The sequence below is a fragment of the Podarcis cretensis genome, assembly GCF_951804945.1.
Source record: "Podarcis cretensis genome assembly, chromosome: 14".
NCBI lineage: Eukaryota > Metazoa > Chordata > Lepidosauria > Squamata > Lacertidae > Podarcis > Podarcis cretensis.
In genome coordinates, this window is record NC_137183.1 from 6,624,623 (window position 1) to 6,638,849 (window position 14,227).

Sequence of the window (14,227 nt, forward strand, 5' to 3'; positions counted from 1 at the left end):
CAAATTCATTAATATGAATGTCAATGTCTACTAGCTATGGTGGTTATGTTCTGCCTCCACTGTCCGAGGCAATAGACCCAATAGACTTGGGTCTTGCTTGCAGGCTTCCCATAAGCATCTTGTTGGTCACTGTGAGAACAGGATGCTGGACATGATATGCTTTTGGACGGATCTATCAGGGCTCTTCTTAGTAGCAGCACTTATTTCACCATCAGCAAGACACAAATGATGGAAGTTTTCTGTCGATGATAACTGAACTGTAATGTCTCTAGTAAATTTTACAGCCACAATCTTCCATGTTGACTTTTTTAAGTAGTCACTGAGTTCCGTGTGACTTATTCTGATATAAATGTGTACAGGATTCCAAACTTACTTCATGTGACTGCAAATTATTTGCAACAAGTTAAAAAATTAATGTCTCTCACATGCACGTAAAATTCAACTAATGGAAGATTTTGTCAAGCCTCAGTTTTAGATTATAGGTTTTTGAAAGAGACAATTCCATTCAGGTTCATGTAACAGGTTTTAACAAATTGAGCACAAAGCACAAAACCACTACTGAGATCCAGAAGATTTACATTAATATTTAACAGGAAGGACACAGACGTGAGGGTTACTTGTGAACATGAAATCTAGACATTTTGAAATTATAGACAAACCTCTCAAAATATATGTTTAAGATTATATCATGAATATGGTATATATTTCAATAAAATAAGCCTCTCACATTTATATGCTGAAAACAGATTGTCATTCTCTGCTTCCATAACTCTGCTTCAGAAAACTGTGTATACTATGGTACAATTGCAGCTGCTTGCAGCTGCTATTTTCTAGGAAATTAGAAAGCCTAGGGAAGCTTCCTGTTTGCAGCCATATTCATTTCCCAAAGAAAAATGGCATATACTTGCAACTCCACATCAAGCTGTACAGGAAAATTAAAACACAGTTATGTTTCTTTATCCAACAGCAGTCCAATAACCATAGTTACAAGTTTGAAAGTTATGTTTGGCTTAACTATGATTAACAATATCACTGATGTAGATACAATGCTATTAATAGTTATTTCTTAAATGAAGTAGGGGAAGAAATGTCCACATGACAAAGAAAACTGCAAGCACACAAGGCACTCCAAATCACTTCACTATGATTATACACCAGGAAGCATTATGTCTACACTGGTCTATTATGAAATATATCAAAACCTTTTTAAAATTATCCAACAGCAATCTAAATATTAATTTTCATTCAACAATACCTGCTGAGAGTTTAATTCAGACTTTGCTGCAACAATATTAAAAGACTCAAAACTAGTAGACAGACCTGCTTGCTTTTTATCCATTCAGAAGTTAATCTCCTTGGGTAATTCAAGTTTAGATAGAATACCAAAGATTTGTGAGGAAGGACAAGACTCAGATTCCCAGTTAGATTATGGAAATACTTACTAGATTACCCCTGACAATTAGAAGTCAACACAAATAAAAATGCAACAAGACAACAAGTACAACAGATCAACACAATTCTCCAAAAATGCTTTCCAATAATGCAATCTCATATCATTCTACACTGGTCAAACTAAAATAGTCATCTATTTTAAATCTGCAGCTCAATTATACCTACTGTGAATTTAAAGTAGGATATGAAAATATACGTAACATATGCAGGAGAGAGAAGAATGCCAGAAAACAAGTTTTAGGCACAAGGTTCTAGGAGCACTGAACACAGAATAACAGCTCTGCACTGCTGCCATTACAATTTACAGCATTTTTAAAGAAAAACATCATCTTCAATACAACTCAATTTCAAATTTTATTTCCTCAGCAAATACTTCATCTCCCAATTTAAATGGTTTATGCACATATAAATACACATCTGGTCAATCTGGTCAATATACATTTTACATATGCCTCTCTTTTCCTACTTAATTTGACCAGGTGAACTCTAGAAACAAAGCACTGTTTTCCCTATTTAGCTGTACTTTATTCTAGTCTTGCTTTATGCCTTAATTTTGTATAAATTACACAAAAGGCTTTCAACTTCAATATTTGGAATTTATGTTAGTGTTACTTAAGTTACTAAAAGTTTTTTAAAATTCAAAAGAAATATAATCCCAAATTACTGACAAAAAAATGAATATCCACATTTTCACAAACACCTGTCTTCCTGCAAACCCAATATTCTCAATTGAATTAACCTTTAAACTCATTCCACAGCATCAACAAACTAGAGATTCCAGCAGAAAACTAATTCATTTTTAAAGTGTTTACACCGCATTTGTTTTAACTCCTTGAAAACTATATATTTCATCCACAAAAGTTTGTCGTATACAAATTAAGATTTTATATATAACATAATACAACAGCATTGCTCTTGAACTTTTATGTTTTTCAGCTGCCTCTTACCTGATCCACTGAACTGGCTGCTTCCTAGTGTTGTTGGTCTAGTTTTCCCACTATTAAGAGGTGGAGAAAACATCTGCAAAACAAGTGGATGCATTTCAGTCAGCATGGAATGAAAACTAATTCAGTTATGTATATTTGGAATGTAAAAAGGCTGGGAATACATTCATAGAAAAATTAATAGCATTAACTGTGCTTAAAAATGTTTCATAACACAGAGAATTAGTGGTACAATTTTTAAGGTCAGTTTATTACTCAATATAATAGGCCTATTGGTCAAAATACTACAAGTGCAGGATAACCTAACAAAGCCAAGTAAGTATTCTGTATTTTACTTTCATAAAATACACTTGCTTTAAAAAATAATAATGTAAGACATTGTGGGACATCATGACTTGCTTCCAATCTAATATTACAGCGCAAAACAGGAATAAAGATACTAGGGCTGCAATCCTACACAGACTTACCTGGGAGTAAGTCCAATTCAACTCAGTGAGGTTTACTTCTGAGCAAACATGCGCAGAATTGAACTGAGACTTCAGCCCTAATTATGGATACATGAAGGCAGGTCCCACTCTTCTGAGCAAATAGGATTAGGATTAAGCTGCTTGGGGTCCCCCTCCCCATTACCTACACTGCATTTTTACAGAAAAAAACAAACACCCTTTGAGCTATCTGTGGAAAACAAACGAGAAAAGCTATCCAATGGCTATCTATGGGTCAGCTGGATTTTAACCAGTTAAGATGACTGACCCAGAGCCTTCAATACGGGAGTCTACTTATTACATCCAAGTTTCCCCTTTGGCTGAGCCAGAAGCAACCAAGCCCTGCACGCAGCTGCCCCACTTCTCGGTCCGCTTTACCGTGGAGAAGCCATAAGAAGACTTCGAAGAATATCCTACCGCGCTGAAGTCCAGCAGGTCGCTCAATTCCTTGTCTGTCCCTATCGCGGCCATCCGCTGCTGCTGAGGATTCATCTTCATCCACTTACGGAGAGTCCTAAGCGGCAACAAAAGGGAAAGGAAGAGGCGCGTTAAGCAAAACAAGGAGGACGGCATCCTCAGCCTTGAGCAGCCCCTCGCAAAGCCAAAGATCATTCTTCTTTCCCCCGCATCTCAAAGGCACCCAAAAGCAGCAGCAGCAGCAGCACAGCCAACTCCGTGGAAGTTTCTTTCCTCCCTCCCTCCTCCATCCCAGAGATGTTCGCATCCACATAATTTAATCCTCGCCTTGGGGAAGAAAGGCGCGCCACTGAGTGGAAGCCCGGGCAAGAGGGGATGCCTAACAGGAGCAGCCCAGAAGGGGAAGAGCCAAGAGCGCCGAAGCGGAGGCAAAGCGGGGAAGTGAGCGGCGGGGCCGACGGAAAGGCGGGCGGGCAGGCGCTCGACTCCCTCCCCTCGACGAGGCTGCGAACAATAAGTCTCTCGCCCACCTCTCCGCCAGCCACTTCCGCGCCAGCGAAGCGCCGCCAGGAACCCGAAGTTTCAGGGGTTTCTCGCGGGAAAGGGAACTGGAGAAGGCGGCGCGCGTGCAGGTACAGGGGCCACTAGGCGGGAGCGGGGGCGCGGAGGGGCCTGCGCGGAAGAGCCAGAGGAGCAGCCCTGCCGCCCCCGCGCCGAGAGGGGGTCTCCTGCCCGCCTCCCAAAACAGGGCGCGATACTGCCCAGGCGCGCGCCCCGGGCCGTGCGCGTCCCCGCTTCTCCTCCCTCCGAGCGGGGAGGGAGCCCCCTCCGGCCGCCACCGGCTTCCCTTCCCCTCGGTCCCCAACCCCTGCCCGCTTCTCCCGCTCCCTCCGCGACGCCTGCCTGCCTTTACCCGGTTCCCGGCCCCGCTGCCCGGGTCCAAGTGGCTCTTCTCCTTCTAAGGCGGCGGCGGCAGCAGCGTCGCCACCGCCCCGGAGTCAGTCAGGAGAGAAGCAGCAGCAGCAGCGGAGGAAGACGGAGCGGAGGGGCGAGAATGCCGCGCGCTCTCCTCTCCCTCAGCCCGTCCGTCCTTTTCTTTCTTCCTCCTGCCCTCTTCGCGCTCGGCCGCTCCGTCGACTGCCGCCCGTGGCCTCCCTTTCCTTCCCCCTCCTGCCGGTCTGCCTTTCTTGCTCCCCCGCCCCGTCTCGACGGAACTTGCGGGGCCTCCCCTCAGGCAGACATTTTTGGGCTTCGGGGCCTCAGCACCGCCACGTTCAAGGTTCCTGCTCTGTATCCCTCCGCGCTTGGCGGCGGCGGCGGCAGCAACCTCAGCAGCAGCGCCGCGAAGAGCGCGGCGGCGATTAACCCTTCTCTGCCTGACGAGTGCCGCCGCCGCCGCCGCCGCCGCCTTAATAAGGCCAGCGGCCCTCACTTAGTCTCTGTGAGGTAAAGACCTGGAGCAGGGAGAAAGCGGGCGCTTCTTCTCCGGCCGTCGGCCTCGTCTCCCCTCAGCGAGCGAAGAAGCGGGCGCCGAGGAGCCAGGAAGCCCAGGTGGGCGGGCGGCCCCGGCGCTACTTCCTCCCGCAGGCGCGCTTCAGGGACCTGGTCTCCAGCCGGCTTCCTCGGGAGTAAGCGCGGCTCTGGGCGCAACGGGACTTGCCCCGCGTAAAGGCACCGAAGAGGGGCGCGGAGTTTTCACTCCGGCTCAAGAGTTCCGGAACAAACCGGCTGCCTCAGTCTTGATTCTTGGCGGGAAGGGGAGGCTTCGCTTCTTTCTAGAGGGCCAGCCGAGGAAAACAACCCCGAGCCTTGTGGCTCCCTCAGAATAGCCGGGTCCTGGAGGCTCCACCAGATGCTGTGTTGCTTCGACTTCTCCTGTTGGCTTTGTAACAAAAACATGCAATTTATCCTTAAGATCAGCCTCCATAAAGTGGCATCAATTTTCAAAAAGGAATCGTTTGGCCCTCTGGGTGTTGCAGAACTACAACTCCCATTCGCCCCAGCAACCATGGGAAGGAAAGATTGGAGTTCTTGTTCAGCCGCATCTGAATGGCCAAAAGTTCCCCAATTATAGGCTGGAAAGCAATATTAAAAACAGAATTATTGAGCCACCACAGCTTCTTCACTAACCCTTTAGATGCCTTTGGGAATGTCAATAAGCATGTTGATAGCTTACTATGTGTCCTTAGACTTACAAAAAGCTTTTGACAAAGTACGAAAAGGGATTGCAAGCAACTCCAAAAGGATTTCTCCTAACTGGCTGGACAGGAAGTAAAATGACAAATACAACTCAATGCAAACAAGTGTAAAGGGCTGGACCTGGGGCAAAGAATCCTAGTTTCACATATATGCTCATAGGGTCTGAACTGGTGGTGCCTCCCCAGGAATAAAACACTGGGGTTGTAGTAGATACTCCGATGTAGATGTTGATCCATTGTAAGGTAAAGGTAAAGGTACCCCTGCCCGTACGGGCCAGTCTTGACAGACTCTGGGGTTGTGCGCCCATCTCACTCAAGAGGCCAGGGGCCAGCGCTGTCCGGAGACACTTCCGGGTCACGTGGCCAGCGTGACATCGCTGCTCTGGCGAGCCAGAGCCGCACACGGAAACACCGTTTACCTTCCCGCTGGTAAGCGGTCCCTATTTATCTACTTGCACCCGGAGGTGCTTTCGAACTGCTAGGTTGGCAGGCGCTGGGACCGAGCAGCGGGAGCGCACCCCGCCGCAGGGATTCGAACCGCCGACCTTTCGATCTGCAAGCCCTAGGCGCCGAGGCTTTAACCCACAGCGCCACCTGCGTCCATTGTACAGCAGCTGAAAAAAGGCAGACTCCACATTAAGAATCATTAGGAAAGGAACTGAAAATAAAAGTATGTACAGTTCTGGTCACTTCACCTCAGAATGGATATTGTGTGAGCTGGAAAGGGTTCAGAAAAGGGCAACCAAAATTATCAGGAGGACAAAGTTGCAACATATGGGGCTTTTTAGTTTAGAAGAAAGGTGAGTTAGAGGAGACATAAGAGGTGTATAGAATTATACATGGTAGGAAGATTTAGGACAGAGACAAGTACTTCACACAGTGCATACTTAAACTAATGTGTAGAATTAGTTCCCACAAGAGGTAGTGATCCCATTGGATGGCTTTAAAAGAGGATTAGACAAATTCATGGAGGATAAGGCTATCAGTGTCTATTAGCCACAATGGCTATGTTCTATCTCCATTGTCCAAGGCAAAATGTATTTGAATGACAGTTATCTAAGAATCAGGGGACGCAGGTGGCGCTGTGGGTTAAAGCCTCAGCGCCTAGGGCTTGCCGATCGAAAGGTCGGCGGTTCGAATCCCTGCGGCGGGGTGCGCTCCCGCTGCTGGGTCCCAGCGCCTGCCAACCTAGCAGTTCGAAAGCACCTCCGGGTGCAAGTAGATAAATAGGGACCGCTTACCAGCGGGAAGGTAAACGGCGTTTCCGTGTGCGGCTCTGGCTCTGGCTCTGGCTCTGGCCAGAGCAGCGATGTCACGCTGGCCACGTGACCCAGAAGTGTCTCTGGACAGCGCTGGCCCCTGGCCTCTTAAGTGAGATGGGCGCACAACCCCAGAGTCTGTCAAGACTGGCCCGTACGGGCAGGGGTACCTTTACCTTTACCTTTACCTTATCTAAGAATCACTGGGGGTGGGGGTGCTGTACTCAGCATACATGTGCATCTGTTTGGCCATGGTTCTTATAGTCTGCACAAATCTCCCCAAGGCATAGCAGCCCTGAGGGGGGCGGGCTGTGTGTGTGATGGCAACTCTTTGTGCTGGCTTTCACTCAAACAGGAATCACCAAGGATGAGTTACTTTAAATTAGTTTTTTTTAAAAGGTACAACAAAATACTTAAGATATTTGCATCTTATCCTTCCAAATTTCTTTTAACATAGCAGGGCTTTAAAATGCACAAGCATACAACATTAAAGCAAATGTGATGGCAGAGCAACAAAGATGGTGAGGGGGACTTGGAGACTAAGTCACAATGAGGAAAGGTTGAAGGTGTTGGGTGTGTTGAGCCTGGAAAAGAAGCTTCAAATACCTGTAGTTCAAGGGCTCTCACATAAATGATGGAGCAAATAGGTTTTCCATTGATCCAGTTGGTAGGAACCGAATGAATGACTTAAAATGCAGGAAAAAGGAGATAAACAAAACAGGAAGAATGGTGTGATTGTAAGAGTTGTTCAACAGTGAGCAGCCTACCTTGAAGAAAGGTAGAGCTTTATTTGCAGAGAGGGGATGGTCAGCTATCAGGGATGCAATAGCAACAGATTTCATGCATTGACAGCAGTGGGGGTTAGATCATTAAGTGGTTTTAGAAGTATTAATTCTGTTAGTTACTTTATTTCATCTTAGTCATTCAAGTCTTTATTTCTGGTCCACCAAAATAACTGAAGGTTGTTTATGTACAGTGCAGCTAGCATATTGTGTATATTCAGACCCTTAGCTCTGACCCTGAGGTTGTTGTGAACATAAAATGAGACAACCTCCTACATATGTTGCTCTGAGCTTGAAAGAAGTATGGGATAAAAATGTGATAAACAGAAATTAATGTAAAGAGTATTTGCACAAATTCAAGAGCTTGCATGTTACTGGAGGTGATTTACATGTGCCACAGGAGGTAGTGTGGGGCATGACACAAAGAAAGGAAAAAAACACATCAATGTCATCTTACATCTACTTGCTCTGGTACAGACACATCAATTTTACCAGCATAGGCATGTCAGCATTTTTAGGATTGGTGCATAAAAAGGTTTAAGTAACGATGACAACAGTATTTGCTTCACATACAGGCAGTACATTATTTTTAATAGTCTGCTCTAAGCCTTTGTGCAACGTGGGGGTGGAAGGAAATCAAATGTGTCACTACCTTTTGAGTCAAGTGTGTGCCAGTGATGGATGAGGCAACGGTACCAATCAATAAGTCACTGCATCGTCAAAAAGCGAGATGACAAAATGTCTACAGCGTCTTGGCCACCAGCATGAGCAAATATCTATAGATAATTAACAGAAAATTAAAAACAGCTATGCACAACCCAATCTTGAGCAATTCTAACGTCTGAGGGATGTATTCCCAACTAAGTATGCACACAACTGTAGTCGTGCAGCACAATACTATAAATATCTACTCAAAAGTTAAGTCTCATTGAGTGCAGTGAGGCTTGTATCCAGGAAACTGAGTATAGGGGTTTGCAGCCCTAATCTGTAGGATCCATGGACTCATTAAAGGTTACAAATGACAAACTAACCTTTAGTGAAATAAATAACACTGCACTATTTCTCATTGTATAGTAACTGATTCTCGCCCATTTAAGTTCTTCCAAAGAACTTGGCCTTTTCCACTTCCAAATGAAAAGCAGGCTTTGTTAGATTTTTTTGAGGGAGCTTCAGATATAAGGAATGACCCATAAGCACCTATATATAAGCATTTATACATTGCCCCATTATTCAACTTTGCTTCTGTCACTAGTTGCCATTGTTAGCTGAGTGTTGATGTCAGCCATGGAACATGTGCATGGAACATATGTACTGCAAATGGACCAGATCTCTTAAATATCAGTGCTATGTCCTTTGCAAATGATTTTGTCTGTATAAATGAAAATGAAAGCAAAGCAGTTGAACTGTCCATCAAAATCAAGATGCTGTAAGCACTCCCCGCTTTCATCCCATAATGTCCATGTAAGCAACTTCTTTCTGTGTAATTAGCATTGGGAATATTTTAAGATTTATTTATCATTTGTGCATTTGCTGTCCTGGGCTCCTTTGGAAGGAAGGGTGAGATAAAAATAATAATAAATAATAATAGTTTTAGCACAGATGGAAGGAACAGCATTTTACCTGATACAAAGAAATTGGTGATTTCTTAAACTGTTTCCTGATTGAATGGCTTGGCATTTAATACTTCAGTTGGAACTGCAACAACCACAGTCAAGTTCTCTTGAAAGTAGAGTGGCTTTATCCACCAAAAGTATAGCTAATGGGTCCTTAAGGATAACACGGGTTCTTCCCCATACTGGGAGTTGGACTGACTGAAAGTGTTCCGCTGGCTGCCTATTTGAGGATGCAGTGCAGTTTGCAAAATGTGTCATCTTTGCCACCTGTACTGCAGCATGGTAAGCACAATTATGTGCCCTAACTGGTGTTTGGGCAACGTCAAAACAAGACTTGTATCACTTGTGCCCTAGTCATCATCTGGCTTGCTTTATAGCCTGCAGCTTCCCAGAATACTAAGAAGCGATAATGGCTCAGCAACACTGGAAGGAACAAGCATCCATTGTGGCAGCCACTCATCTCCTCTCACCATTCCATAGCAACAGAATAGTAGGCTTTCTTCATTATTTTGAATAGTTCTTTTATGATACTTGCTTTTTCCTATGTGAAATCTCATGAGGAAAAAAAACAAAAAAACCAACCAAAGCAATATAAATGTGCCAGTCGTTATTGATGGTCAAATTTGGGTAATTAGAGCAGTGGGTGTTGATTGAGAGAGATTAATGCTTTATTGATCATACACACCATACTTTGCTAATTGAAGGTATTTCTCCAGTGCAATTGACCTTTTTTTTTCTTACTGCTGCATAGCTACACCCTGGGCTGGCCACCTGAATAGTTAATAGTTTGCATTTTATTCAGTTTATTGTTTTTTCTTTGTGTTAATTGTACTTCTTGACATGTATCTTTAATGAACCTCAGTAAAATAATTTTGAAAAATCAACTTTTGGGACTGAGATTATTTTGTGGGGGCAAGAAGAGTGCAGGGAGCCTGAAATTTGTTAGAATGCAGTGCAGGTATGGTGGCTCCAAATAATATCCACAACTTATCTCCATATGTGATTAAAATGCTTTATTATATTTACCGTACATCCCATCTATGTCAGCAGTCACCAGTCACTGGCATTCATTGACAAACAGCAAGTGTTCAGAAGCCATTAAGCAAGCATCTTCAGCTAAACTCATCAGCTAAGCATCATTGTCCATTACAAAGCTAGCAAGCTAAAAATAAATAAAAGGGGAAAAGGCTATCTCTCAATTGACACCCTAACCTTTTATATGCTGTAGTTTCCAGGAGGGGCATGCTACAGAAAACCATAGCAGCTTGTGAAATAGTCGCAATTGAAATAAAGAGCAAATTAAGAGTTATAAAGTGGAATGCCTTAACAAACAGAATTTATGTCAGAAAAATCTGTGCTGCTTTTTCTCTTTCTCTCATTCAGACACTCCTTGTCCCAGAAAATATGTGACTTGTTGAGAGTATAAGTTACAGTTGTTCCCTGATGTAACAATTCTGAATGGAAAGCAGCCTCAGAAAAAATAATGCTGCCACCCTTTCCTGCCATTTCTCTAGCCTTATCAGCTGGCTGAAAAATAAAATATTAGCCTGTCTTCAATTGTCAAAGTGATGAGCTCTTTTCCACTGACTTGAACATGGTCTTCTGAAAAAACTAATTTTGGGGATTGGCAGATCTGGTGGGTAATCCTGGATTCAAGTAAAGTATACGAATAGCTTTCACATGAAAAATATGAATAAATACGACATTTTAAAGCATTGTCAAACTTAGATAAGTATCTATGTGTTGCAGAAGTTTGACATCTCCACTCCATCTGCCCAAATGTCCAGAACCAGCTTCCTGAGGCAGTGTTGAAAAATCCTTTGCACAAAAAGAAAGGTTGCAAGGGAAGGAAACAGAGTAAATTCCATCAACTAGCTGGTTTATTTAATTAAAATAATACAGATTTTAAGAGGAGAGTTAATCTGAGTGGAGGCCTGTAGCTGAATCAGGCTGCAAACGTGAGCCCAAGAGGTTTAAGGGCACAAAAGGCAGCCATTCAGCCATTTGGGATGCTTTATACAAGGGATGAGGGCGGCGGCGGGGGGGGGGATTGAGGTTTCTCTTCATGTGTTTTCACTTTCCCCAAGCCAGAAGGGAGTGTTGTGTCCTGGGTGGGTGTGTAGAACAAGATAGCAGTCACAAAAGGAAGAGTCCCAAGTGAATGTGGCATTCCTGGCAGCAGGGCTCCTATGCTTTGGACAGTCGCCTGGCAGGCAATTCAACAGGTTTAGCCTGGCAAGCAGAGTCAGTGCCTCTGAGAGCGCATGAGAAGTGCACGGCTGCCAGATCAGGCGAAAGGGGCCATTCAGTCCGGCATCCACAGGGACCAACCAGGTGCCCATTATGGGAAGCCCATGAGCAAGAGACACGCTCAAAAGCAGTCGTGTGTCCGAGTTATTTGTCCCCGATAGCCTTTGTCCCCCATGACTTTTGCCTCACCCCTTTATAAAGCCCTCCAAGTTGGCCGCTGTTATATACTGTGTTGAATAGGATCCAAAATGCAGCAGTCTGATTGGTCCTAGAACAATAGGATTCAGAATGCAGCAGTCTGGTCCTAGAACAATAGGATCCAGAAGGCAGCAGTCTGATTTGTCCACAGGAGCCACCCAATCCAGCTCCAGGTGGAAGTGAATCCGCAACCTGATTGGCCTACAGGAGAATCCCAGAATTAGCCAATCACGTGGGGCCCATTGTGTAAATAATGTATATAAAGCAGATATTCTGGGGGAACTTCCATTCCTCCTCACCACTATGAGCGGACTAATGAGCATGAAATCCACTCTCAACTCCGAGTATATTTCAGCCGCCATCATCACACACCCCCAGGACTGGATTTAGGTTTGATGAGGCCCTAAGCTACTGAAGGTAATGGTGCCCTTTATATGCCCAGCTGTCCTTTGTCAACAACAAATTGTTGCTGTTTTTTTGAGTTGAATATATGCTATATGGCAATTTATGGACCTCATAGGTATCTAAAGCCATTTGCCCATGTTGCCATGCAACCAGTCCATGCAGAATGTAGTCACCCTATACCTTATATAGAAATGAGCAAACTAGTGATATTTTAGGGAGCAGGCTAGCAGGCGGGGCCCATTACTTACATCATAGGAACCTACACAACATAAACATGTTGCTGCATGTAGTTTTTTTGTAATTTGTTTTTTATCTTATATTTTGGAAATGTACATCCAGTTTTTTCCCCTTTAAATTTTTTTGGGGTCCCCAAGAGAGTGGGACCCGAAGCTATAGCTTGTTTAGCTTATACGTAAATCCGGCACCGCTCGACGCGCCCCACTCCCCCGTCTTGTGGCGGCCAGTTCCGCAGCCTAAAACCCTCCGCGCTGCGTCGACAGCGCCTTCCTCTCGCGTTATTCGGCCTCCGGAGGGGGAAAGAAGGGAGGGCCGCCCTCCTCGCCTCTCCCAGCGGCTGGTACCCGGAGCTGCCTCCGCTCTCGCCAGGGACTGCGGCCGCCCTGAGGGGAGCGGAGGGCGGCCCGGCGGCCTCACGCCACGCCCCTCGCGCGCCCGCCGCCAGGAGGCCGCGAAGGAGGAGGAGCAGGAGGAGGAGGAGTTGGAGGCGGCGCTGCCTCCGTCGTCGCTGCTGCTGCTGCTGCCGCCGCGGCGCCTCCACAGGCTCGGCCTGCCCCGCTCTTTCCTCCACCCTCCAGGGCGGCCCGCGCGCCGCCTCCCCTCCGCCCGCCCCGCGCCTCCTCCTTCCTCGGGCGCAGCACGGTAAGCCCCTTCCCTCCCTCCCTCGCCCGCCCGGCCCGGGCCTGCTCTCCCTCACGGTGGTCCCTCAGGAGGGATTGTTGCCGACGAGGCCGCCGCCGCCGCCGCCGCCATCTTGGCTGGGAGGGAAGCCCGGCCTGGCGGTGACCCCGTGGCTTAGGCAGGCCTCCTCGGCGGGCCTGCCTGCCTGCCTGCGGGGCGGCTGTGAGGCCTGGCCTGGGTTTCGCCTGGCGAGGGGGGTGGGTCCAGCGGCCGGCGAGGGGAGGCGGGCGAGGGCCGGGCCTGGTTTGGCGGGAAGCTCCCTCTGGGGATGGGGAGAGGGCTGGAGGCCCGGGGGGGGGGGGAAGGGGGGCGGCGGCCCTCCGCGCAGCATCTCGGGCCCAGACCCAAGCAGGGTCGGGGCTGCACCGCTTTCACACAAAGGGCATGCTGGTGTGCTGGGAAGGAAGCGGCGGGCGCTAAGCGGCTAGCTTTCTGCGCGCAGGGCCTTTTCTCTCCTCAGGGCCAGCCCCTGCTCTAGGAGACCTTGTCCCAGGAGGAACTGGAAGAAAGGCTTGCTGAGTCCGTGTAGCAAAAGCAGCAGGGAGCCTTAGTTTGATGGAGAAGGCTGAGGGGTTAAGATAGGTCTACTCTTGTTGAATAATGGGCTGTTGGAAGTGGGTTAGTTACAGTGGTACCTCAGGTTACATACGCTTCAGGTTACAGACTCTGTTAACCCAGAAATAGTACCTCGGGTTAAGAACTTTGCTTCAGGATGAGAACAGAAATCGCATGGCGGCGGCGGCAGCCGGAGGCCCCATTAGTTAAAGTGGTCTTCAGGTTAAGAACGGACCTCCAGAACAAATTAAGTACGTAACCAGAGGTACCACTGTACACGTGCTTGTTGTTTTTCATAGCAGACTTTCCCAGGAAAGGGGTGGTGGTGGTGAGTTCACATGAGAAAAAAATAAAGGCCAGGAACAAGCTTTCAGCTCTCCCCAGATGCTGCTACACTTGGAACACTACTTCTTCAATGTGATCCTAGGATAGACAACCGTTTGTAGCCATCTCAGTTCAATAAATAGGATTTATAGAATCTCATATTTGTACAGTTGGAGGAGACCTACAGTGTCATCTTGTCCAACTACCTGCAGCACAGGAATCACATCTGAAGAATCTCTGGCAGATGGTCATCCACCTGTTTTAAGAGCCTCCGATGAAGGAGAGCCCACCATCTTCCAAGGTAGTCTGTTCCACTGTCAAACAGCTCAGGCAGTTCCTAATGTTTATTTTGAATCTCTTCTCTTGAAATTTGAATCCATTGGTGTGTGTTCTACCCTCTGCAGCAACTGAAAACAAGACTTGCTTC

General features: G+C 46.5%; 3 protein-coding genes across 20 annotated transcripts in view; 1 reads left to right on the forward strand and 2 right to left on the reverse strand.

Annotated features, from left to right (window-relative positions):
• Positions 1–4,802, reverse strand: part of TCF12 (transcription factor 12) — a 143,315-nt gene extending 138,513 nt beyond the window's left edge. For 2 of the 15 annotated variants that reach the window (XM_079953265.1, XM_079953253.1), the window contains exons 1-3: positions 4,212–4,683; positions 3,260–3,395; positions 2,400–2,472 (exon numbers count right to left, since the gene is read on the reverse strand). In XM_079953265.1, coding sequence (XP_079809391.1) covers positions 2,400–2,472; positions 3,260–3,379 — 193 coding nt within the window. In that variant the 5' untranslated portion in view covers positions 3,380–3,395; positions 4,212–4,683. Of the gene's footprint in view, positions 1–2,399; positions 2,473–3,259; positions 3,396–3,828; positions 3,945–4,211; positions 4,686–4,752 lie in introns of those variants that run through there. The other 13 variants (XM_079953268.1, XM_079953263.1, XM_079953261.1 and 10 more) reach the window with 13 other exon arrangements.
• Positions 1–14,227, reverse strand: part of TEX9 (testis expressed 9) — a 119,095-nt gene that overhangs the window by 22,663 nt on the left and 82,205 nt on the right. The window lies entirely within an intron of this gene.
• The window catches only part of ZNF280D (zinc finger protein 280D), a 35,291-nt gene continuing 33,807 nt past the window's right edge, over positions 12,744–14,227 (forward strand). The window contains exons 1-2 of one of the 4 annotated variants that reach the window (XM_079953145.1): positions 12,760–12,882; positions 14,018–14,101. The gene's annotated coding sequence lies outside the window, so the exon portion shown is untranslated. Of the gene's footprint in view, positions 12,883–13,879; positions 14,102–14,227 lie in introns of those variants that run through there. The other 3 variants (XM_079953144.1, XM_079953147.1, XM_079953146.1) reach the window with 3 other exon arrangements.